At 41.4% G+C, this 24,282-nt stretch overlaps 1 protein-coding gene across 1 annotated transcript in view; it reads left to right on the top strand.

Annotated features, from left to right (window-relative positions):
- The first annotated feature begins 1,800 nt into the window (after window positions 1–1,800).
- The window catches only part of LOC148028242 (ER membrane protein complex subunit 7 homolog), a 70,789-nt gene continuing 48,307 nt past the window's right edge, over window positions 1,801–24,282 (top strand). The window contains exons 1-2 of the mRNA XM_087690025.1: window positions 1,801–1,987; window positions 2,143–2,186. Coding sequence (XP_087546151.1) covers window positions 1,908–1,987; window positions 2,143–2,186 — 124 coding nt within the window. The 5' untranslated portion in view covers window positions 1,801–1,907. The remainder of the gene's footprint in view (window positions 1,988–2,142; window positions 2,187–24,282) is intronic.

Consider the following 24,282-nt stretch of genomic DNA (forward strand, 5'->3'; position numbering starts at 1 on the left):
TTGACAAAAAAAACTCATGTCAATCCTCGTGGAAGTGGCCGGAACCTCCACTCTGGGGTAGACTCAAGCGAGCCTAGTTAGCAAACTCCAAGGGTTTTATCAAAATCCTAGACGGTACTTCCTATGACATCTCTTGATGGGCTATTAAGAAGGTATCACCAAGCAAAGCTCAGGTGGCATGTTACAAAGGTACTTAAATTGGTGGTGACAGAGTGAATTGCAAAGGTATGGAAGTGAATAATGGATAGTGTGCTACAGGGTGTGAAAGCGCAAGTGGAAGGCTGAAGGAAGCTACATTTGACTAGAATAAGATGATGAATTGATGTATGGAATGAAGAAAGGCTCTACTGCATGACTCAAGAGGAAATTTAGTAGAAGTGGGACATTGAGGATGAGAAAGCTTAGTTTGTGGCATTGGTGTTTGGTGTCAAGAGACAAGATTGGCCTACCTCCCATTTTGTCAAAATGGTCCTAGTACTAGAATGCCTCGAGTTTAATGGCGGCAAGCTATTAAGCAATTGCAAGAAGGCTAACTACTCCAAAGAAGATGGAACACACATTTTTAACATTTATAAATACTAGAAAAACCATTATCCTTGCACTAAGCTTCAAACATGGAATAGGAGTGAAAGGAAGGTATGGATCTAGATGCTTTCAAGAGGCTTAAGTTCATTTTTTGGAGAATACTCACAAACAAATTCTTTACTAGAGAGAGATTGAGCAAATTGAGGAAAGTTCCCCTGTGTGTGGCATGTGTAGGAGACATGAAGAAACCACCAAACAACTTTTTTGGGATGATGTTGAAAGCAATAAATTTTGGAGGGATTTTTAGGCTTTGATGGCACTATGGGTGACTACCAAGGTGGCTCTTGTTGGTGATGGAAACTCTATGAATGAAGGCTTGTTACAATTTTGGAATGTGATAAGAGAGTTGCTATCAAAGCTATATGGAGGCACAATAATAATAGATGTTTTAGCACCACCCCCTTTTGGAAGGACATAGATGTGCTTGCTTGCAAACTAGAAATAGTCATGGGCCTTTAAAGGCATGAATAAGTTTGGTTCCTTGTACAAAGCCTTAAATAAAGCTAGCTAGACCCATAATTAAGAATAATTCCCACCCCATGTGGTTAACTATGCGTGCATTATTTAAAAAAAGATGTTTGCACAAAACTCCATTAGTCTCATGTTTTTACCATTTATGACCTAAGATTAGCTTCCAATTCCTTTTCTGTTTCTCCATGAGTCAACTTTTCACTTTGTAGTTTTTAATGAAGTGACTCTTCCCAATGTTTCACCTAAAGGGAGGCAAATTGTTTTGTTTCATGTTGCATACATGATTGGAATTGGACACTTGTAATAGCTCGTGTCTTAGAAGACTACATACATACATACATATATATATATATATATATATATATACATATATCAAAATGCCAATTGGAAGCTCATAAATGTCTTAATATGAAAAGGATCCTGATGTCTTCTCATGCAAGCTTCAACATTCACAAAAACCAAGGTTTAGTATACAAGCGAATTTGAAAAAACCAAAGGAAAATTCTTGGGGTGAGAGGTGTATGTTCTTGTGAATTACTATTTATAACCTTGGCTACAAATTTTGAGCTTGGAAAAGGGTACAAAATTTAATAAGTTGGAGGCTTTTTGTATGTTAGTGTCCAAAGACGGAGAACAAAGTTTGCACATATATAACTTCGGCTACAAAATTTTAAGCTTGGAGGCTTCGAAATTTAATGAATTGAAGGTTTTTATGTAAGGCCAGTGTCCAGTGTCCAAAATACAGATTACAGAGACACTTTACACCTGGAAGGGAAGAAGTGTCCGAAAATCAGCACAGGGAAGAAGGAAATAAAGAGAGATCATCGAACATAGTGGAAACATTGCGAGTGATGGGCACCTTTTTGCGCGCTGTCCTTGCGATTTATGTTATTGCCATCACTCTTCACTCTGCTTTGGCATCTGTTTCTAGGTCATCTGTCTGACCGATTTCTATTGAAAGAGTATTTTCCTGTTGATTTTTTTGGTAGGAAGGACCTTTCATTCGGTCCTCCTGCCATGATCATGTAAGTGCATGCGTTTTGTGTTATGTCTCTGGCTTCTTAGTTAGAATCATGTTGCTTGCAGGCCTGGAGGGGGCTATGTTATCCAGGGAAGAGTTCGAATTGAAGGTAATTCAATCGATAATTTACTGCGTTCTTTGGTTTGGTTGTTTTCTCTCTCGTATAGATCTGATTATTCGAATGATGAGCATCGATCACGATTGGAGTTTACAAAGTATTATCTTATTGTGAAGCTAACGAACGATTCCTATGCGCCACTCTTTGACGAGCACATGAGCACACCCACTACTACTCGGTAGTGGGAAATATATTATGGCTCATACACACTAGGCCAGATACTGCATACTCGGTTTCCTTCTCAATCAGGACTTTAATGCGCCAAAAATGTTTCATTTGATCTCTCGTTTACATGCATTAAGGTATATCAGGTGTACTTATGCTTATGGTATTCATTTCAGTGAAGGACTAACCCTGCAGGGATACACCAATTCTGACTGAGTAAGAGACATGGATATTTGACATTCCATGGCAGCTACATCTTCCTTCTAGGCTTGGCTTCAATCATTTTGTCAAAGCCAAAACAGACCACTGAGGCCATCTACTTGAGGAGCTGATTGGCAGGGTTACATTTTCCATGTGAGATATCCCAATTGTGATGTTTCGTGATAGCTAGAGTGCCATGACACTTGCTGGCAACCCTATTATTGGTCTGAAGGCTAAGCATGTTGGGATCCGTTATCACTTTACTCAAGAGCATGTGGAGCTAGGCACCATATGTCTGATTGAACCGGTCAACCGCATGATCCTCTAGTATCTTCTTGCATGGATTGGCATTGGTACTTCCTCCCCTTTTCTAGTACCCTTTGTGGTCCTAAATATGGAGGTAGTTGGAGAAGTCTATTCCCTCTTTTAGATGCCTTTGGCTGCAGCAAGCCTTAAGTGAGCCACATTTGGGATTTGGATTGACTGATAATTCGTCGCAGACACCACAAGATCAAATTCTCATTGAATAAAGTTCCAGCTTTAGTCTCTAGCCCTTTGGCCTCAGTAGACTGCAAATGCAGGGGCAGACCTGCTGTCAATGGTGCAGATCAGCTGGAAGAAAGTTGCCATGGTGGATCTGACTGAAGATGAAATGCTGGGTGGCTGTCTGAGGCTTGCAGTAGCAGGAAACAAAGGTATGGTAGCTCCCGCAGGCCTCCTGAATAGAAAATGCAGGACTGTAGGTGTAGGATGACTAGGACAAGTGTCGCCAGCTGTTGGGTGCTAGGCTGAGGCAGTAGAAACTCCACAAGTGTCGTTCATGTAGGGGTGTGGACAGCAGTGGAGACTGATGAGGAATGAAGTCATTGGAAGAGGAATGAATTGGAGGGGGGTGTTGAGAAACCACTTCTTCAGTTTCCACACTTCAGTTAGGGTTTCACACTGACAGCCCCAAAAAGGGCTGGTGTCCACATTCTGGTCATTTTATCAGTGGGTGCCCACTCAATGGTGAGCTACCCTAGACAGCTTAGGCCTACAAGTAGGCTGTCTCTTCATTCATTCTTTACCTCTTCTATCATTTTTCACTTCACTTCTTCCATCACTTCGATATTCTTCCCTTCTCTCCCTTGCCTCTCCACTGCCCTCACGCCCCTTCAGGCGGACATTGTGATTAGTGGTGGGCATCTCTCTCTCTCCTCCAACATGGCAGCCATCTCTCTCACCCTAGTATCATCTTAGGTCAGCCTACACCTTTCGTTTGGCTGCTATAAGGGTTCCCCATACCTTGTACATAGTTGGCGACCACATCTACCCATTAGGTGTCAACCTACACTTTGTGTTTGACTGCGTGGTGGAGTTTTCATGCAGTTGGCGGCCTCCCTCCACAGCGGCGTTAGCATTCTTCATCGTCAGAGTGAGCTGGTGGCTGTGTTTTGTACATTGGGGCTGCCATATTCTCTTGAAAATCTCCATTAGATATTTACATTTTCAGGATTTGCATTTGCTACCCAAGCCATCTTTCTAGCCTTTGAGGAATGCGCTTTGATTCCTCGACAACTGGTGATAATCTTCCTCATCTTTGGCGGCATTTGACGACTACGATTTGCTCCCTTGACAATTGTCCTTTACCTTCCAGGAGGATTGCGTTTCACTCCCTTCACTGTGCAGATTCCCCACAGGTGTTGCCGTCTGAGTCAGATAGGATAGTGTAGTCATCTTTTGAGCTTCGGCTCCATTGTATTAGCTTTTTATCTCAAAGCATGATTTAGTGCATCATCATCGTGTTTTTCTTGTGTTTTTGAGTTTCTTTTCTCTCTTAGTGTTTGTTGTAGACGCTTTGTGTTTCTCCCCACAAACTCTACTTTCTCTGCTTTGTCGCATATCTTGATATGGTATCAGAGCATACTTGTTATCTTGACATGGTATTAGAGCACAGGAGCTTAGAGAGCTAAAGACCTTATTTATAAGAGAAAACAAAGATAGGTTGCGGGTTTGGCATCATCATTTAATTATATTGCATCAATTTCTAATTTTGATATTCATTAACAGTTTAAAAAAGTTTTAATTGTATTTTGAGTATTTATTTTATATGGCAGGACAAAAGCTCCAAGATCCCCTATAAATACATGTTGTTGGCGTTCTTCCTCCCCCTCCCCCCTTTCAAGAAAATTAGTATACTCTTAATACCATGTCAAGATATGCAAGGGTGCAAAGAGACAGTAGGGTTTGCGGGGAGAAACACAAAGTGTGTATAACAAACACTAAGAGAGAAGAGAAACTCAAAAACACAAGAGCAACATGGTGATGATGACCAAATCATACTATGAGAAGAAAAGCTGATACAGTAGAGCTGAAGCTCAAAAGATGACTACACAGTCCTATTTGACTTAAGTGGCAACACCTGTGGGGAATTTGCAAGCAAAACACAACCCTCCGAGTAATGGGCTATTAAAGTAATCACTGGAAGGTAAAGAACAACTCTATCGAGGGAGCAAATCATAGTCCTTAGATGCCGTCGAAGATGAGGAAGATGTTCACCAATTGTCGAGGGAGCGAAGCACAATCCTCGGACACTAGGAAGATGGTTTGGGCAGCAAATGCAAATCCTAGAGGCCTGAATGCTGAAAATGCAAATGTCTGACAAAGGTCGTAAGAAGACAACAGTCAGTGTGCAAAACACAACCACCAACTCACTCTGACGATGAAGAATGTTGATGCCACAATGGAGGGACGCTGCTAGGTACACGAAAACTCCACCAAGTAGCCAAACGCAAAGTGTAGGCTGATAGCTGATGGATAGATGTGCTTGCCAACTATGTAGGATTGAAGCCAAGGTGTGGGAAATCCTCCTAGCAACCAAACACAAGGTGTATGATGGGGTGTGAGGGTAGTGGAGAGGCAAGGGAGAGAAGGAAAGAATTTTGGAGTGATGGAAGAAGTGGAGCGAAGAATGATGGAAGAGGTGAAGAATGAATGAAGTGACGGCCTATTTATAGGCCTAACTTGTCTAGGGTGGCACACCACTGAGTGGGCACCCAATAATAAAATGACCAAAATGTGGATACTAGCCCTTTTTGGGGCTGTTAGTGCAAAAGCCTAATTGAAGTGTGGAAACTGAAGAAGTGGTTTGCTGAGGGGACAATATTGAATAATCATTGTCTCTTAGTGGAGTGGATTGTAGAACCGCGGGTTGTTGAGGTGGCATTGTGGAGAGGCAAGGGTAGAATGTAGGAGTGATGGAAAAAGTGGAGTGAAGAATGATGGAAGAGGTGAAGAATGAATGAAGTAATGGCCTATTTATAGGCCATTACTATCTAGGGTGGCGTACCATTGAGTGGGTGCACGTTGATAAAATGAATAGAATGTGAATACCAGCCCTTTTTGTATCTGTTAATGCAAAACCCTAACTAAATTGTGGAAATTGAAGAAGTGGTTTGCAGAGGGAGTGGTATCCAACAATCATTGTCCCTTGGTAGAGTGGACTACAGAACTTCAGGTTATCGAAGTGGCATTCGTGAAACCCTAGAAGAAGTAGAAGCAACCCCTTTAGCGCATGGCAGCGTTTGTGAGGAGGCCGTGGCCTAGTCTCTATATTGGACTAGATTTGAAGGTGTAACCTTGAAGTGATGGTTGAAACATCCAAGGCTTTGATGTGGGTAACTCTTGTAGCTTTTGGGTGTTGGTGTTGAAAATGATAGAGAAGTAGGCCAAGTCTTGATGCTAAGACATGCCAATGTCTACATCATGAACAATGACCCTCTCGAAAACTAGAGGAAGAAGATTACCCTTTGAATCCTTCTCCAAAGGAGATAGGAAATCTGAAAACTCAGGAGTCATGGCCTTCTGTTGTTGGATGAAGAAGGAAAGATAGTTAGTAGAGCTAAAGAAGGTATATGAGGCTAAGATGGTACAAAGGTTGGAGAAGTCCTAGAGATATTGTGGCATGAGAGAAGGATGCCATGGCTGCGTCGCATGCATTGTGAGCAATTACTCTTTCCATTTTACTACTTTGCCCACATAGACATGCTGTTTTTGTTCTCTTTTAGGCATAGCTTAGTGCTGGCCACAATGTGCAAGCTTGGAAGAAGTGTTGCACTAGGAATAGTTCTTGGCTGCTTTGGACAAAGTAGACCTGCTTGTAGGGTTTGCAAGCTATGTGCTGTTCTCGCTATTATGATACTAGTGCCATGGTAAGCATCCATATACTAGTGCAAAACCAAAGTATGTACACCACTTAATTATAAAAGTTCCAAAGCAGATATACTATTAGCAAGCAATATCTTAGATGAACTTATAACATCATTAAGCGGCTTCTCTACCTAAAAATATCTAGATAAAGTTGCAATAATTGAGGCGAATTTGCCAAGTCTTTTCACTTTGCATCCATCGGCGAATAATTTTGAAACTTCACCACATCATAACAAGAAAATTTACCTCTTATTGTCATTTTCTTATGTGGCAAATTTATTTTGCAACCAAATCTCATCTAGTTGCTCAATTTTAGGCTAAACCTCATGAGACAAATCCTCGAGTAAATATCCTTGAAATCATCTAAGAAGACACATGAAAAGCATTACGAATCCTTAAATGATTTGCTAGCTGAATGTCTATAAGCCACTTGACTAAGTATTTAGAAAACCTCTACAATATACAAGAGACTCCATTCATCTATTGTAAACTCAAATACACTACAATGATGTCCAATAGTTCTCTATGATTGGTCATTGCTTGGTGCTTTACCAAAGTTTTTGGAGAGCTAACCTTGCTTTCCAAACTTGACTCATCCGTTTGGAAATCTATATTGTCGATGATAGACAAAAGTATACTATTAATGTGCAAGATGTTCTCTTGTAACCAAAAGATCCGCTTTTATTTGATTCCTCATGAGAATGAAAAGGAACTGCTTATTGAACTTGTGTAAAACAATCCACTCATTATCTTCTCTATTTTAGTGCTTAAAAAAAATCCCTAAGTAAAATTCATAGCCATGCTTTTCCACTTTCTCTATCATAAACAAGCAAAGGGTGAAACAAGCTTGATGCCTTTTGACATATGATGCAAATCCCCCATAAAAGTAGCCATCTTCTATCTCAAAGGCGGCCATATAAAATTTTAATTGCTTTCATTGTGCCACTTGGTGTTAGATTTGGACTTAGACCAATTTGTTGGCCACTAATGTTAGTGGATGATATTAGAGGCTAGGCATTAATTAATTAATTAATACTAGTCTAAGGGTCAATAACTGCTTAGGGATACTTGGGAGACAAATTGGCTTAGCCAATTGAATTATTGGTAAGGAAAATTGATTTTCTGAGCACTAGAATAATTATTAAACTAAATTTTAAAATTAATATTTTAAAAATTAATTTAATAAGTTGGATAATGTTGAAAAATGGGATTAGAAGGCTGCCACTTGGCAAAACTTGTCACATGCAAGTGGAAAAAACGTTTTTGGGAGTTGGTGAAAGTCTAATCCAGCCATTGTGAGAGAGGAGGTTGTTGGAGGGGGAGAAGAGGCTATTGAACTGCTCCACAACATTCGAGACTTGCCTAGAAGCTGGAAATAGCTGTTTGAAGGCCTACAACAGCATTAGGTGGCAGCCCTAGAAGGGCCAAAATAGGCAGGTAATAGCAATTGGAGGCTGACGATAATCTTTTTGGCTCCCAAGCTAAAGGCAACTACATGTTGGGCTCTCTTGATCGAGGCAATAGTAAATTGGAGGCAGTTTTTGCGAAGAAAATCAAGAATTTCTCTCTCTACAACATTCTCTTGTATTCTCTAGCCATTTCTCAGCTCGCCTCAGCATTTTCTAGTAGTTTGAGTCATAAGAGGAAGAGATTTCAATCAATCTCTTGCTGTAAACCTTAATTCACAGCAAAAATTAGGGTTTTGACATCTACCTTAGGATGTGTGCTCAAAATTGAAGGGCTAAGACTTGAATTCCAGCAACTAAAATTGAAGAATTTAAGGGAGATTCAAGAGGCCAGTCAGTCAATTTCAATTTGGGGCTAAATTTGTCTGGCAAAGAGCAGAAGGAAGGCCAATTCTACAAGCAAATCAAGGGGTAAATTGGTTTGAAGGCTTGCTGGTAATTAATAACAGCAAGTAGCACTTGGATTAGCGAAGGAGATTGGTGAATCTCAGTTGTACTTCATCCATTTGCAATAAAAGATAAAGAAATACTGAAAGGGGCACCACAATTTTGGGGCCAACAGGCTTTCCATTGTCTAGATTTTGGTGGTAAAGTGTTCATTTCAGTTGATATGAATTATTTACTCGTTGTAATTATTGTTAAATCAAGTCATTACCACCCTCTCCGAGGAGGAAGGTTGGTTTCGTAACACCTCCTTTCAAGTCCAAAATTGATGCTAGGAGGAGACTGTACATCACAAGCCCATGTTTTGCTTTTCTTTTACCCCAAGGTGTCTCACCTCAAAGTAGCTAGGGCATCAAACAAAGGGTGTATGATGTTAGTAGTATTGTTAGCCCATGTGTGAGTTTGTGCATGCCATTTCGGGTTGGGTATATTGTACTCATTTTAGACACTTTTGTTGTGGTCATTTTATGCTAGTTTAGGCATTTGTGATGCCAGTCGATCAACATTGATGCTGACCGACCAACATTTATGTGAGCCCTATTTCATGCCTATATATTGGGGCCCCTCCTCCTTAGTCATTATCATCATTCACCGTGTGGACTTCCTGCTGGAGAGAGGAGCCAGTGCTAGTGCCCACGTACTCAGTAACTCACTATTGTATGCGATTGTCTCGTGTTTGACATTTCCTAAGTCTTTTTCTAAGTTCTTTTCTTTTGCAGTGTTCTCTCTTTCTTTCTCTTCTGTCTTGTGTTCAGCAGTTTATTCCAACACTTGTTTTGTTAGAGATCACAGCCAGGCAGGCAGGCAGTCGGCTGCACAGTCGGACTGCCACGTGGCAGTCCGACTGCCTGCAGCCCAGTCGGCTGCATTTAATGCAGCCGACGTGTCCTGTTTGCGCCCTGTTTTTCTGGCTATAAATAGCCGAAGATTTCCACAGTCTCCTACACTTCTCTGCTCGCAGATTACAGATTGGTGACACGTGCAGATTCCGTCTCTGTTCGCAGATTTCAGACAGGAGACAGTGCAGATTGCAGCGGACTTTGAGGTGAATAGGAGGTTGCATCGTCGAGGTGGAGACACGCAGTCCAGCGCATTGCGCCTGTGTATATATCTGTATATCTTTGTATTCATCACACTTTATACAGCAGATCTTCATCTTCCACTATCTCTCTCTCTCTTCTCTCTCTGTGTTCTCTCTCTCTCAGTCCTACGCTTCCGCACCGCTGCACTCTGACATGTTTATGCTTCCATTGTTGTATCCACTTTTGACATGATATCAGATTTAAGGATCTATGCTCATGCTGCTGTGTTTTCTGCTGATTAGTGGCCTCTTAAACCCCTTTTGATTAGGCGACCTGCTGCTGAGTATTTTTCCTACTATTTGTGGTTCCCTATAGGCTGTGCATTTTCAGCTTGCAATAGCTGTTCTAGTTGTCCATGTCAATGTGCCGCATTTGATACTCAATTCAGCCTTTGTTTTGGTGTTTTTCTCTTAACTGTTGGCTAGGCGACTATATGTACAGGTTGTTTTTGCTATTTCTGGCTATTTTTGGCTGTGTTTTCCACCTCCTATAGCATTCATCCTTCTTTTTTGATCCGATTTTGGTTCGCTGCTTGTGAACTCTCATTTTATGCCGTCTTTCTTGTCTCCATACCTTCACTCTTATCTTCTTGTCTTATCCTCTCCATATGGCTACTTCATGCACTTCTACTGATGATAAGCTACATGGACCTGATTATCTTACATGGAGTGCTGTCATCAAGGTTGTCACATCCGATGGTATCGACTAGTACAGTCCGATGCTAGCACGGTACTAATGGGACTAATAAATCTTGGACCTACGCCTGATGAAAGAAAAAATACATATAATTTTAAGTCTATGCTTAATGTTTGGACTTAAAAGTTAAAACATAAACTTAGAGATTCAAGTCCTAAGTGCAAAAGAGAGTTGAAACAAGACTCGAGAGTGTAGCATGAATAATGAAACCAACAACTTTATTATGAGCCAGATGTGCAATCTCATACAAAAAGTATACAAAAATGGATTGAGATAAAAGCCATCATCCATGGCTCGATCCGAAACAAGATACATGATTACTCTAGGTGCTTCTATCACTCTCGGCATCAAAGATGGAAGCATCCTCGTTGCTGCTTGAGGAGCCATTGTTAAAAGATGACGTACTAACGAGACAATAGGGTTTGCGGGGAGGAACACAGAGTGAACTTGGCAATCATGGAGAAGAGAAGAGAAGAGAGAAGAAACTCTGATGAATGGAATGATGAAGTTTTGAATCATGGAGTGAATGTGATACAAGGGAACAAGGGTGCCGTAGCACAAGGAAGATGATGAAGACAGCCACAAACCACGAACCGCAATGTCGTCTTGAAGGGGTGTGAGGGTAATGGAAAGACTGGAGAGAAGAGGTGACGGATTGAATGAATCGGCCGTCAAGAATGAGTGAGAGAGTGGTCTATAAATAGGCACAGCCAGTCTAGGGTGGCGCCCCTTTTTGGGGCTGCAAACCCTAAATGCAAACCGTAAACGCAAAACACAGAAATGCAAAAATGCAAACTGCGGGTGAAGGGTTTCTCAACACCCCCTCTCAGGCCAAAAAAGGGGAATGAGAGAAGAGTGAGGTGGAGATGGAATGCTACATGCTGAAGAATGCCCATGCAATAGGTGCCACTTGGACAGTGTCCCTTGTGGGAAAATTGTTCACTTACCCAAGTGCCCTAGTACAAAGATCATGAAAAGATGCAATGCATAGGAGGAATGTCAGATTTTATGTGGTGCCGAGAACCATAAGGATATGTCCATACTCGATCTTGGGAGGTGGCTCCATGCTGACCAAGGGTTGAAGAAGATCCACCTTGTAATTTGAGAATACCACTTGAAAGGAGACCTTTGAAGATAATCAGGAGACAGGATGAGCTGTAGAACCTGAAACTCAACCTCGGGAGAGAAACCACTAGCTCTGTGACTCCATGCTGGAAGGAATACGAAGGCCTAGCCACCAAGTCATTGCTGAAGACCCAAGGGCCCTGATCTAGGTAGATTCTCTAGATCCTGGTTACGAGTAGAGGAAATGATTGCTCAAAGGAGAGCCACTCCTTGAAAGTGAAAGGTATAGTCACGGAGATTGTGGAATCTCGACTTGTAATATATCCATTGGCAATTGAAGTTAAAGAAATACTGAAAGGGCTAGTTTTGGGGCCAATAAGGTGTCTACTGTCCAAGGTTATTAAGATCAATTGTGTATTTCAATATATATTTTATTTGCGGATTGTTGTAATTAAGTGCTTGGTTGGGGAATTACCACCCTTTTCAAGAAGGAAGGTTGGTTTTATGATTCCATTGCCGGGATACCACTCAATCCCTTGATTTGGTGGGGCCAAGGCACTTGATTGCAAGCCAAAGCTTTATGCTACTGCTGATCTTTGCTCTCAGCTGAGAAATTAATATATCCTCATATAGTGAGATGGAATTAAGCAGTGATGCCCCTTAATATGGATACTCACATGGGAAAGAAAGAAATGCAATCCCTAATCTTGGACAAGGCTCAGATCATGGACAAAAGCTGAAAATGTTACTTTGGGCGAGATGTAAGGCCTTCAAGGCATAATGAGATTGATGACCAACCAAGTGAAGAGAAATTCGATGATGAGTTTAAGAATAAGATGAGGACAACAATAAATCTCTTTGCTGAATTGTTTAAAGGTCCTTACCTTAGTTCACCCGATTTTTGAATACTCTAAAGAAGGACAACAAGGACAAGAAGAAGTCATCTTCTATACCTTCAGGACAATAAGGTGTAGCGAAGGTAATGCCAAAGCCTTCACTTGAAGCTTCCAAAGATGGTAATGAGATAAAACAGTTGGTACGTACGGGCCAAGGAATGCAAATGCAAGGCTATCATGGAAGTGCCAATCCAATGGATTTGGGATAGTCGGGCATGTATGCTATGATGGGGTAGCCAAGATACTTTGGTGGTAGTATGATTTTTCATGCTATGGTTGGATAGGGTCTGCATACGGGATTGTATGGCACAAATCCCTATGTTATGCATTATCCAATGCATGGTGTGTGTCATGAGGACATGTATTTTTGAAAACCTCACTTAATATATGGATTAATTTTTAATCACATGGTTAAGTAAATGTTGCAAATATGAGGTGCAACTGGGGTTAAAGTAAATTTACGAGCTCGGGACACAAGGAAATCACGGGATATCAAAGGCAAAAGTTGCTATAAGTTATGCTGCACAGGTACTTGGTGGTATCTGGTGCCAGTTGTTGACCTAGGTCATTCTTTTGGCCATAAGTATTAGTTGGTGACACTAGAGAAGTGGCATTTAATAGTACTTGACGCCAATCTGATGGTCAAAGATGGCGCAGAGACACTCGAGAGTGGAAGATGCCTAGACAATTTAATTATTGGCCAGTCAAATTATTTTTCATGGCACCGAAATAATTATTAGATTAATTTTTAGTATTTAAAGATTACAAATTAATATCTAAATATGGATAATGCTAGAAAAACCATTTGGGAAGGTTGCCACTTGTCAAAAATGCCCATGTAAGACTGAAAAACGTCTTTAGAGGTTGGAGAGGCATTTTTAGTGTATTCAGCTTGTAAGAGAGAGGGAGGAGATGTTATTGGTCTGATTTGCAGTCATTGGCGGACCTTCTGAGGTAGCCAAGGGCAAGAGAAGACCAATCAACAACAGGTGACAGCACCTACAGGCTGTTGAGATAGGGTAGTAGGAGTAAATGACTGATTTTCTTCAGTTCTTTGCATCTACAAGTTGTTGTGATAGGGAAGCAGCTGTATTTGACTGATTTTCAATCATTCTTCGCGACATAACTCTGAATTTTCTCTCTCTACAGCTCTCTCTCATCTCTCGGCTATTTTACAACCTTGCTTCGAAGATCCCAGCATTTGGACCCTTGGAGGTTGAAAAAATGCAAATTTCTCTGATGTAAACCCTAATTTATAGCAAAAATTAGGGTTTACCAGCAGCCTCGAGAAGGGTGCCAAAAATTGGAAGCTCCAAGACTTGGATTCAACAAGGTTGAGGCTATTTTTAGCCTATTCAAGTGGAGGGACCAACAAATAATTGAAATTGGGGCATTTTCCATTTTCCATTTTTCATCTCATTCAAGCGAAGGCCAATTAAGAACCGAATCAAGGGGCAAATCAGATTGAAGACTTGCTGGTCACTTTGGACTACAAGGGGAGTTTGGATTTCAAAGGGGATCAGGAGAATCCCATTGTAAATCGACTTTTTCTTCAATAAAGCTAAAGAAAAACCGAAAGGGGCATCAATTTTGGGGCCAATCAGGTGTGCATAGTCCAAGATTAGTAGGTAAATTTGTATTTTCAGATTTGCATTAATTGTTTGTTGCTGTAATTAAGTTGTAATCAGGGATTTGCCACCCATCCACGAAAGGAAGGTTGGTTACAGTGTGTGAGGTCCAATGTATTCAGGACCCAAGTATGGTTGGAAATACACAAAACCCTATTTATGGAAGCATTGGCTTGATGCTTGGGGCACAAAGTAGCATGTTAGGTAATACATTTGCATCACTGAATGTTTGTGGGGCTCCAGGAATGAGTGCTGGTCATGCAAATGCTCCGTTTGGTGTTGATTTTGATGTAAATTTAGCAAATGCACCCTTTTTGTAATAACTAGTGTATGATAACTTGACAACCAAAGGGGCAACAAAAGACTATGATGAGGGTGGAAAAGCAGTGAAGCTTGAGTCCTTTAGTGGTACACAAGATAGGCTGAAAGCTTTAACTTTCACTCGATAGTTTGATGCAACCTATTCAAGGGGAAACTTCATCGAGGCCTCAAAGATTTGAAAGCCATCCACTTTCTCGAGGGGGAATGCTTTGCAATAGTACCCTACTCTTTTGACGCAAGGTAGAGCACCGTTAATGTGGGTTCAATTCAAGCAAATGTTTGCATCGAATTGGTTAACAAGTACCTTTGAGGTGGACATCATGATAGCTTGGAATAAGTTGGATGTTAAGAAATGCAAGAATTTGGAGCAATACAAAAAGAAGTTTTGGAATACATTGCTGCTCATCACTTCTTATTGCTCCGTACCTCTTCATGAGCAAGTAGAAAAATATGTTTGTGGGCTGTCTAAAGGAATAAGAGATTTTTGTATTAAATCCATGATCTCTAGCATGTCTTAGCTCATAGAGATTGCATTACAGCAGATGATGAGATGGGACCCACGGGGGAAGTTGAAATTGCATTTAAAGGCCATGTTGAGCCTGTCACACCACTCATTGGAAAGCTTCGGTTGCATATACACGGATGTGTGGACAATGAAGAGTTTTTCATTGCTTCATTTGAAAGTGTGATGTATTGCTTGGAATGCTATGGTATCATCATATGCATGCAATGATTGATTCTCGTGCAAAAGAGATCACTATTCAACATAAGGGAAAGATACTTATGTAAAGTTAAAAGGGAAAATTGTCCGATTTGTATCTAGCTACCATTTCTAAAGTAATGAAAAATCATCTTTAAGCGTACTTGGTTTTTACCAAGGATAATAATAATAGTGAGAATGTTGGGAACATGTCTAAGTTAGAGAAGAATCACATGTCATTTCTTAAAATGTATGCTTCTCTTAGTCACTTCCAAGTCAACTACTGCATGAAAGTTTGAAGATCATGGCATAGATCTTATCTTTGGAAGTAGCGTACCTAAAAAGCCACCCTACAGAGTAGCTGCAGCCCAATAGGAAGAGATTACGAGTCAGGTGAATGAGCTATTAAAAAAAGGGTTGATTCAGCCAGCTCACCTTTTTGTTCTTGAGTGCTTTTGGTGTAGAAAAAGGATGGTTTATTGTGTATGTTCATTGATTATTGTGCTTTGAACAAGATTACGATAAAGAATCGACTTCCGATCTCTCGGATAGATGATGTTATGGATAGATTACAAGGGGCAGCTACATTCAGCCGTGTAGTTTTGAAAAGTGGGTATCATCAGATATGCATTAGACATGGAGGGTGTGCTTAAATTTCACAACATCTTTTGGGTTATAAGAGTTCCTTGTCGTGCCTTTTGGGCTTACGGATGCTCTTGTCTCATTTAATTGGATGATGGATCGCATTTTCACGCCACATAGAGGATTTGTGGACACTTTCTTTGATGACATGATTGTCTATTCAAAGAATGAGGCAAAGTATCGAAGACACTTGAACATTGTGTTTAATGAACTGTGTAAGCATAGCTTGGTTATCAATGACGAGAAAAATGAATTCTTTTTATATGAAATTCACTTTTTGGGGCATATTGTATTAGCTGATGGTATTCACATGGACCTTGCAAAGGTTGAGGCAATACGATCATATGGATGAGATCCGCAGCTTCTTAGGTTTATGTTCTTACTATAGGAAGTATGTATGTGGGTTTGCTAAAACTGCATCTCCATTGCATGCTTTGCAAAAGAAGGATGTGTTAAATCAATAGTGGAAATTTCAGCATTTGAAAGGTTTAAAGGAAAAGATGACTTTAGATCCTGTGCTTGTCTTGCCTGATCTGAGGAAGTCATTCGTGGTTTGGTGTGATGCATGTGGAAACAATATCGGGGCTGTTTTTATGCAAGATGGCCGAGTTGTAGCTCATGAGAGCCCGATTTTCCACGTGTTGAGATGTTTGCAATCACACCTACTTTAGTTTCTTTGGATCGAGCAGTGAGGGCTTAGGACAGTAGGAGGGTGTGTTGCCTAGACTTTCCTATAAAGCATTGTACTTGCTTCCTTTTTTCAATGTAATGACAATACTCTTTTCTTTCCGGTAAAGTGTCTGTGTCATTGTCCATACACAAGATTGTGTTTATGAGTCCAAGTCTCAATCTTGGAACCTAATACACTTGTGTGACAGTTGGTCTTGTCTTTGTCTATGTCTTCATGAGTTTGGTCTTCATATTTCAACCTCCATAGCTTCCGCATTGCCATGTCCTAGATCCATGTTTCAACATGGTATCAGAGCCCAGTCGAGCATAGCCTAGCTTAGCTCAGCTCATCTTCATGTCTGGTCAGCTCATGACTTCACTTCTAGCTTCATTCTCACTCTACCTTCAGTGAAGCTTCAATGGCTGCCATAGCCAAACAAGACTCTGCTCACTTGGAGTACTTGGATCTCTCTCTAGAAGCCATATCTTAACTTGCCTTTTTCTAGGAATCTGTTCCCTTGCGCAGGTGCTTCCTTGTACCACTTTACAATACGACATTATTCATCTATATGTCCAGCATTTCGGAAATTCGACATCGTTGTCTGATTTGTGCCCTGTTGTGGTTGTACAGTCAGCGTGGCTAGTACATGCCGAGATCTACCTTGCGGTCTTAGGGCAATTGAAGCTACCTTGTAAGCTTACTTCCCACCAAACCATTCGCGCTATAGCTGCGTATACGAGCTACACTGAATCAAAAATCAGTTGGGTCAGAATCCTAATTATAGAGACTCCATAGTCTATTAAGCTAAAGCTCAAATATTTCTTCATTCTCTCTCTTGCCGCTTAAACTTGGCCAAGGCCGCTCTGATTTGAAGTCCCAACATCAAATCAAGGAGGGGAAGATTTGGATTTGGAAGATCTTGAAGGATTTTGTAGATTTGAAAGACTCAAGGAAGAAGATACAGACATAGTGTCCATTGACACTCATCTATTGCCCTTAGCACTTGTGTCTTGTGACACAACCAACTCTTTTGCTACTCAAAATCTGAGATTTTTAGAGCTGATTTGCTGTTGCTTTAGCCATCAAACATGGAAAAAGACTCTCCAACAGCTTGCTTCAAAGGAGTCGGATTTCACATCTGGCAAACCTGCATCAAGCTCTCATCCTGATAAAGAAGAGCCTTTGGGTTATCAGCAATGGACAAGAGAAGAAGCCCCAGGATGCTGCCCTAGCAGCTATCTAGCAGAAAGCTAATGACAAAGCACAGGCCATTATCAAATTGGAGTTGGATGACAACTATATCCATTATGTGGCTTGTGACACGTCCCATGACACTTGGGACAGATTGGATACTTTGTTTGGTGCGCAATCAAAGTCGTCTAAGTATGATTTACTAATTGAATTTTTTTGACTTGATATGAAGTCTTATACATCCTTGGCATCCTATCTGAATTACATGGAAAGTCTCCTAACCCAGCTTGCAGGAATAAATCTGAAAATGGATGAAGATATTTGTATTGGTATCTTGCTAAAAAGTTTGCATCTTGATTATGATAATGTTTCAACCACTTTAATCAACATGCCAAACTCTAAATTGGTTGACATTAAAGCTTCTTTGCTAGAGGAGGAAAAGAAGATAAAGTCAAAGGAAGAACCAACCACCTCTAAAGATGAACAAATGCTGTATGTTGGCAATAGGTACAAGGGCAAGAAAGAGCAGCTGGTATGCGACTTTTGCAAAATGATCGGGCATACGGAGAAATTCTGTCATGCCAGGAGAGGTCTTAAAGGGCCTATCTTGCTGCTATTAAAGAAGAAGAAGACTATGGAATAAAGGAAGAAGAAGACCACCAGGAGAAGGACAAGCCTTACAGTCCTTCTACTTCTATTCTGATAGATTTTTTTAGCCTTGTATTACCTAGCTCTAAATGTTTCTGACATAAGCTTGCAAACTCCTCATGTAGCCTTGTACTACAGCCTCTGTACACTTTGTGAGGCCCTTGTTACAGCCTTTGGATGTCCGCCATGTTTGTGGTACCCACACTTAGCCTTTTTTGTGACAGCCTCTAGTGTTTACCATGTCTGTGGTATGTCCACACTTTGCGAGTGGTGCTCACTAAAGCCTCTATACACTTTGTACTTCTAGTTGTGATTGAGAAGGGGTGTTGAGATGTTTGTAATCACACCTACTTTAGTCTCTTTGGATGGAGCAGTGAGGGCTTAAGACAAGAATCCCATAAGCATAGTAGGAGGATGTCCTGCCTAGACTTTCCTATAAAGCATTGTATTTGCTTCCTTTTTTCAATGTAATGATAGTACTCTTTTCTTTCCAGTAAAGTGTCTGTGTCATTGTTTATACACAAGATTGTGTTTATGAGTCCAAGTCTCAATCTTGGAACCTAATTGACTTGTGTGACAGTTGGTCTTGTCTTTGTCTATGTCTTCATGAGTTTGGTCTTTATCTTTTAACGTCCATAGCTTCCGCATTGCCATGTCCTAGATCCATATTTCAACACCACGGTGCAGAGAAGAATTTGCAGGTCTATGAGAAAGAGCTCTTGGTTGTAATTCATGCACTATCGGTGTGGAAAGGTTATTTGTTGGGCGTTGATTTTTTAGTTCAGATAGACCATCAAACTTTGAGGCACTTTTTGACTTAGACAAAGTTGTTAGAGAAGCATATGAGATGGGCGAATTTTCTCTCTCTATTTTATTTTCAGATTGTACATATTGATGGTTTAAAAAAATGTGGTGGCTGATGCAATGTTATGTATGCCATAAATTTTAGCTGTCAACATGGTTTATTTCATTGAGTTGGATGCCATGAAAGAGCAATATGTTGCTGATCTGGACTTTGCTAATGTTTAAGATTAGCTTTACAATGGCTAGAGGCATGAGCACTTTGTGCTTAGAGATGGATTTTTAATGATGCATGGACAATTGTGTATCACTAAGCAGTTGAGGCCTAAAATCAGCTAGCTTTGAGGCATGATGTAGAGTAGTTTGTTAGGACATGCATCGTGTGTCAGGAGGTAAAGCATGACAAGCAAAAGATGCCGGGCTTGTTGCAGCCCTTATCTATTCTAGATAGGCCTTGGTAGAGCATTGTAATGTATTTAATTTTTGAACTTCCTAAGATACCTATAAGGAATAATGAGATATGGACTATCATTTGTAGGTTTAGCAAACAAAACCATTTCATTTCGATGAGGAAGAAAATAAAGAGTGATTATATGGTACTATTGTTTTGCTATATATCTTTAAGTGTCATGCTATACCAGAGTTGATCATCAATGATTGAGACCCTCGGATGATCAGCTTATTTTGGAAGGGTTTGTTTGAGAATTGTTGGATATTTGACTCACGCCTCACTTACGCCTACGCTCATATGGGAGTGTCAGTGATCAGTAGGACACTGGGACACTTTTTACTCTCGGTAGGAGAGGTTTTTTCCCCCAGACTTATAGTCTTATTGTCGTATGTGCTTATGTGCTTATGTTACACACTTATGGGCACTTAGTGTGTGTCGGGTGTCAACACCCCCTACAACCCTAAGGTTTAAGGGTTGTACTTTGTACTTTCTAGTCACACTCTTTCAGTCTATTGGATTGGGTGTCGTGCTTCACTCTGTCTCTCTCACTCTCACACTGTCTACTGCACTCTTAGCTGCACCTCGATCCTTCCATCTCACATTTGGTATCGAAGCATTGGCTCTGTTCAGCTCAGCTGAGTCTTGTGCTCAAGTCCAATTCTACTCCTTGTCGCCACAGTCCCAAGACCACCACATATGCGCCTTGTCCTGCAGCAGCTCGATCTGCGTCCTGTACTACAGCAGCTTGACCAGTGCCCCCTGTCTTGCAGCACTTCGTCCTGCACCTACCTGGCCTTGTCTTGGCAGCACCACTTGCCAGACTGAACGCCTGCCAAACTTGCTGCCTCTGGCCATGCCCGCTCGTCACCTGAGAACCGCCCGTTTGTCGTCAGAGAGCCGCCCGCCTGTGCCCCGTCGTCAGAGAGCCGCTCGCCTGCTGAGCGCTGCCCACCCGTCTGTCTGAAGCCCCGCCAGTTGTATAGACGTCACCAAACACACCCTGCCAACATAAACGTCTGCTTGACTGTCCCGTCCGCCTGCAATCTGACCAGCGACCTGACATTTGATCGTCCGCCTGCAATCCACGTCAGCAACCCGTTGTTTGAGCGGCGTCCGCCCTGACCACGTCAGGTATTTTTTAAACAAAAAATTTATCCCTTTATTCCAGAATCAATTTCTGGCAGAGGAGGTTCATACGTAGTAGGCACCGCATACAGGATACAAGTGTGGGCTAAATTTGATGCAAATTTTTGGACTTGTTCATTAGAAATTTTGGGGCTTTTATGTATTTTGAGGACAGTTGCATATGAACTGCTGTTACAGTCACAGAAAGACTGATTTGAACAAATTTTTTGGCAAAAATTTTGGGGATTTTGATATTACAGTGTTGCTGAGCACTGTTTGCACCTTGGGAAGCGTGCATTATAGACAGTTTTTGACAGAGTACGCCCTTGCACATTAATTGCAGAAGTGTGCTTGCTGCAATTTCTGGAAATTTGTAGATTTCGAGTCCTTACTGCTTTGACATTGCTCATTTGTCTTTGAAAATTTGTCAATTTGTCATCACGGCAAATCAGGGAGGTGATGCATTTACGTATGTATCCAAGGAAGACAGATTGGACGGAAACAATTATTCGCTATGGTCATTCATGATGAAGAATGTATTAGTGGCCAAGAATTTATGGGATTATATCAGTGGAGAGGAAACTCGACCGGGAGTTGTAGCTCCCGTTACTCCTCCTCCTCCTTAAGGAGTACGTGGACAACGGGGACCTCAGCCCGCTCCACCTCAGCTACTTCCTCCAAGAACTGCAGCTCAAAAAGCTTGGGATACACGTGATGCACAGGCCTTGTTGCTGATTGCTTTGGCAGTTCAGTGGTCCATCATCCCTCACATTCGTTCAGCATCTTCTTCACGAGATGCATGGTTGACTTTGGAGCATATGTTTGCAGGAAAGAATGAAACTCGGATCTCTTTCTTGAAGAAAGAGTTAGAGACTTTGAAGATGAATGAGGGTGATTCTATGCAGGATCACTTGAATAAGATTCAGGACTTGAGGGAGCAGCTCATGAATATAGATGAGTTCTTTTCGGATGCACAGTTGATATCCACCACCTTGAATTCCTTACCTCCTTCATACTTGTCTTTTCATACTACATTGAACCTCACCATGAGGATTGCCGAGCACCCACTCACTTTTATTCAGCTGGTTAGTTTGCTTCTAGAGGAGGAGCAAACAAGGAAAAATAGTGGTGTGGATGCTATAGTCTCTGAGCAGGCTTTTGTGGCAAGACAGAAAGGCAAAAACAGCAAGGTGAAAAATGCTCCACAGAGTTCTGGCACTTCGGGCACATTGCAGAATCAGACACAAGGGGGGACGCAAGCTAAAAAAGGAAAATGTCATTATTGTAAGAAGCCAGGCCACTGTATCACTGAGTGCAGGAAGCGCATTGCCAAAGAGAAGAAGGAGGAGTCAGGAATATCTGTTTCTACTACTCCTTCCACTGCTAGTGAGTTCGCGTCCTTTGTTGTGGACATGGACTATTGTTTTTACACTTGCAGTTATGACATCTCTTGGGCCGATAGAGCACTTAGCTCTACAGAGGATGCTGACACTTGGTTCTTTGACAGTGGTGCTTCTATACATATTATATCTCGCAGAGATCTGTTTGCTTCAGTTAGTGCACCTCCCGTTGGGAAATCTGTACAGTGTGCCAATAATGCATTATACCCTGTTCGTGGTATTGGGGAGATTCAGCTTACAGCCATTGATGGCTCAATTCTCCGCCTGCAGGATGCTTTGTTTGAGCTTGGAATCAAGAAGAATTTGCTTTCTATTTCTTCTTTGGCACGTTGTGGGTTGCAGGTTACATTTGATGATGACCGTTGCATGGTTAGAGATAAAGAACGCATGACTTTGGTCTTGACAGGATCTTTGTGTCATGGTTTATATGAGTTGGATGCTCTTTCAGTAGATCAGACGGCATACTTGATATCCACTCTTACTCCTGCTATGATACAGGCGGAGTTATGGCATGCTCGTTTGGGGCATGTAAACTTTGGCAGCTTGATGCTTTTGCAGCGTACTCAGATGCTGGATGGCTTACCTCTCTTGGAGAGACCTCTTGAGCACTTATGCGAGGGATGCATTTTGGGAAAAATACATCGTTTCTCATTTCCCCGTGATGTTGCTTTCAGAGCAACAACCAGATTGCAGTTGGTGCATTTAAATGTTTGTGGGCCTATGCAAACCATGTCATAGGGCGGTTGTTATTATTTTGTGACATTCATTGATGACTTTACACGTTTTTGCTGGGTCTACTGTTTGAAAAAGAAGTCAGAAGTGTATGATGCATTTTTGGCTTTCAGTGCACTTATTGAAAATCAATCTGGATGTAAGATTAAGACTCTCCGTTCAGACCGAGGGGGGGAATACATGTCCTCTATGCTGAATTCTTTTTTGAAGCAGAAAGGCATAGTCCATTAGTACACTATTGCCTATACTCCACAGCAGAATGGGGTAGCAGAGAGGAAGAATCGGTCACTCATGGAGATGGCCAGATGTATGCTGAAGGCAAAGAGCTTGCCTCATAGTTTTTGGATGGAAGCAGTCATGTGTGCTTGCCATATTTTGAACAGATACCCTACCAAAGCCTTGAAGACCATCACACCTTTTGAGGCTTGGAACTACCATAAACATTCTGTTGGTCACTTTCGTACCTTTGGGTGTCTTGCCTATGCCCATATTCCACAGGTACTTAGAAAAAAGTTGGACAACAAGGCTGTTAAGTGCATTTTTATGGGATATAGCAATGAGAGCAAAGGCTACAGACTCTATGATCCCGTTACAAAGAAGGTTTTTGTCAGCAGGGATGTTGTTTTTGATGAAAAATCTGAATTATCCTTGGTTGGTTTGGACACATATCAGGCTGCCCGTGATGTTTTTGAAGGGCTGCTGCCCTTTACTTTTGGTGATTCAGCTGGAGCTTTAGAAAATGAACCTAATGTTCAGCCAGCTACTCCTATGGAAAGTGCAGAAATTCTGCCATTGGCTGATTGGAATATTCAGCATAATGCTGAAACTGAAATTCAGCAAGAGCTTGCACACAGTCAGGAAGCTAGACAGTTACCTAGATGGTATTTGCAGACTATGCAAGATAGTCCTTTGGATGCACCCATGGCTGGTCATACTAGAAGGCAAACTCGTTTGCATGATTCAGCACATACCATGGAGTTTGTTATGACAGCAAGTACTTTTGATAATGAAGAGCCTGAATGTTTTGAGGATGCACAACACAGTGTGCATTGGAAGGCAGCAATGCAAGCTGAATTAGATTCTATTACTAAGAATCAAACATGGGATTTGGTGTCCTTGCCATTTGGGAAGAAAGCCATTGGAATGAAATGGGTCTACAAACTGAAAAGGAAAGCAGATGGATCCATTGATAAAAACAAGGCACGGCTTGTAGCTAAAGGCTACGCACAGAAAAAGGGCATTGACTATGAGGAGACATTTGCTCCTACTTCCCGTATGACGACCATTAGGTCTATGATTGCTTTGGCTGCACATTATGGTTGGATAGTGCATCAGCTGGATATTAAGACTGCATTTTTACATGGGGAACTTCAGGAGGAAGTTTATGTACAGTAGCCCATTGGTTTTGCAGTTGAAGGCTCAGAACATTTGGTATGCAAGCTCAAAAAGGCACTATATGGTTTGAAACAAGCTCCTAGAGCTTTGTGTACAAAAATAGATGCTTTCTTGCTTGGTCAGGGGTTTCTAAACAGCTCATCTGAGTCTACTCTTTACGTATGTAAAGAAGGGGGATCT

The sequence above is a fragment of the Lygodium microphyllum genome, chromosome 12, assembly GCF_053477565.2.
Source record: "Lygodium microphyllum isolate KBCC chromosome 12, Lygodium_microphyllum_v1.1.10, whole genome shotgun sequence".
Classification (NCBI taxonomy): Eukaryota; Viridiplantae; Streptophyta; class Polypodiopsida; order Schizaeales; family Lygodiaceae; genus Lygodium; species Lygodium microphyllum.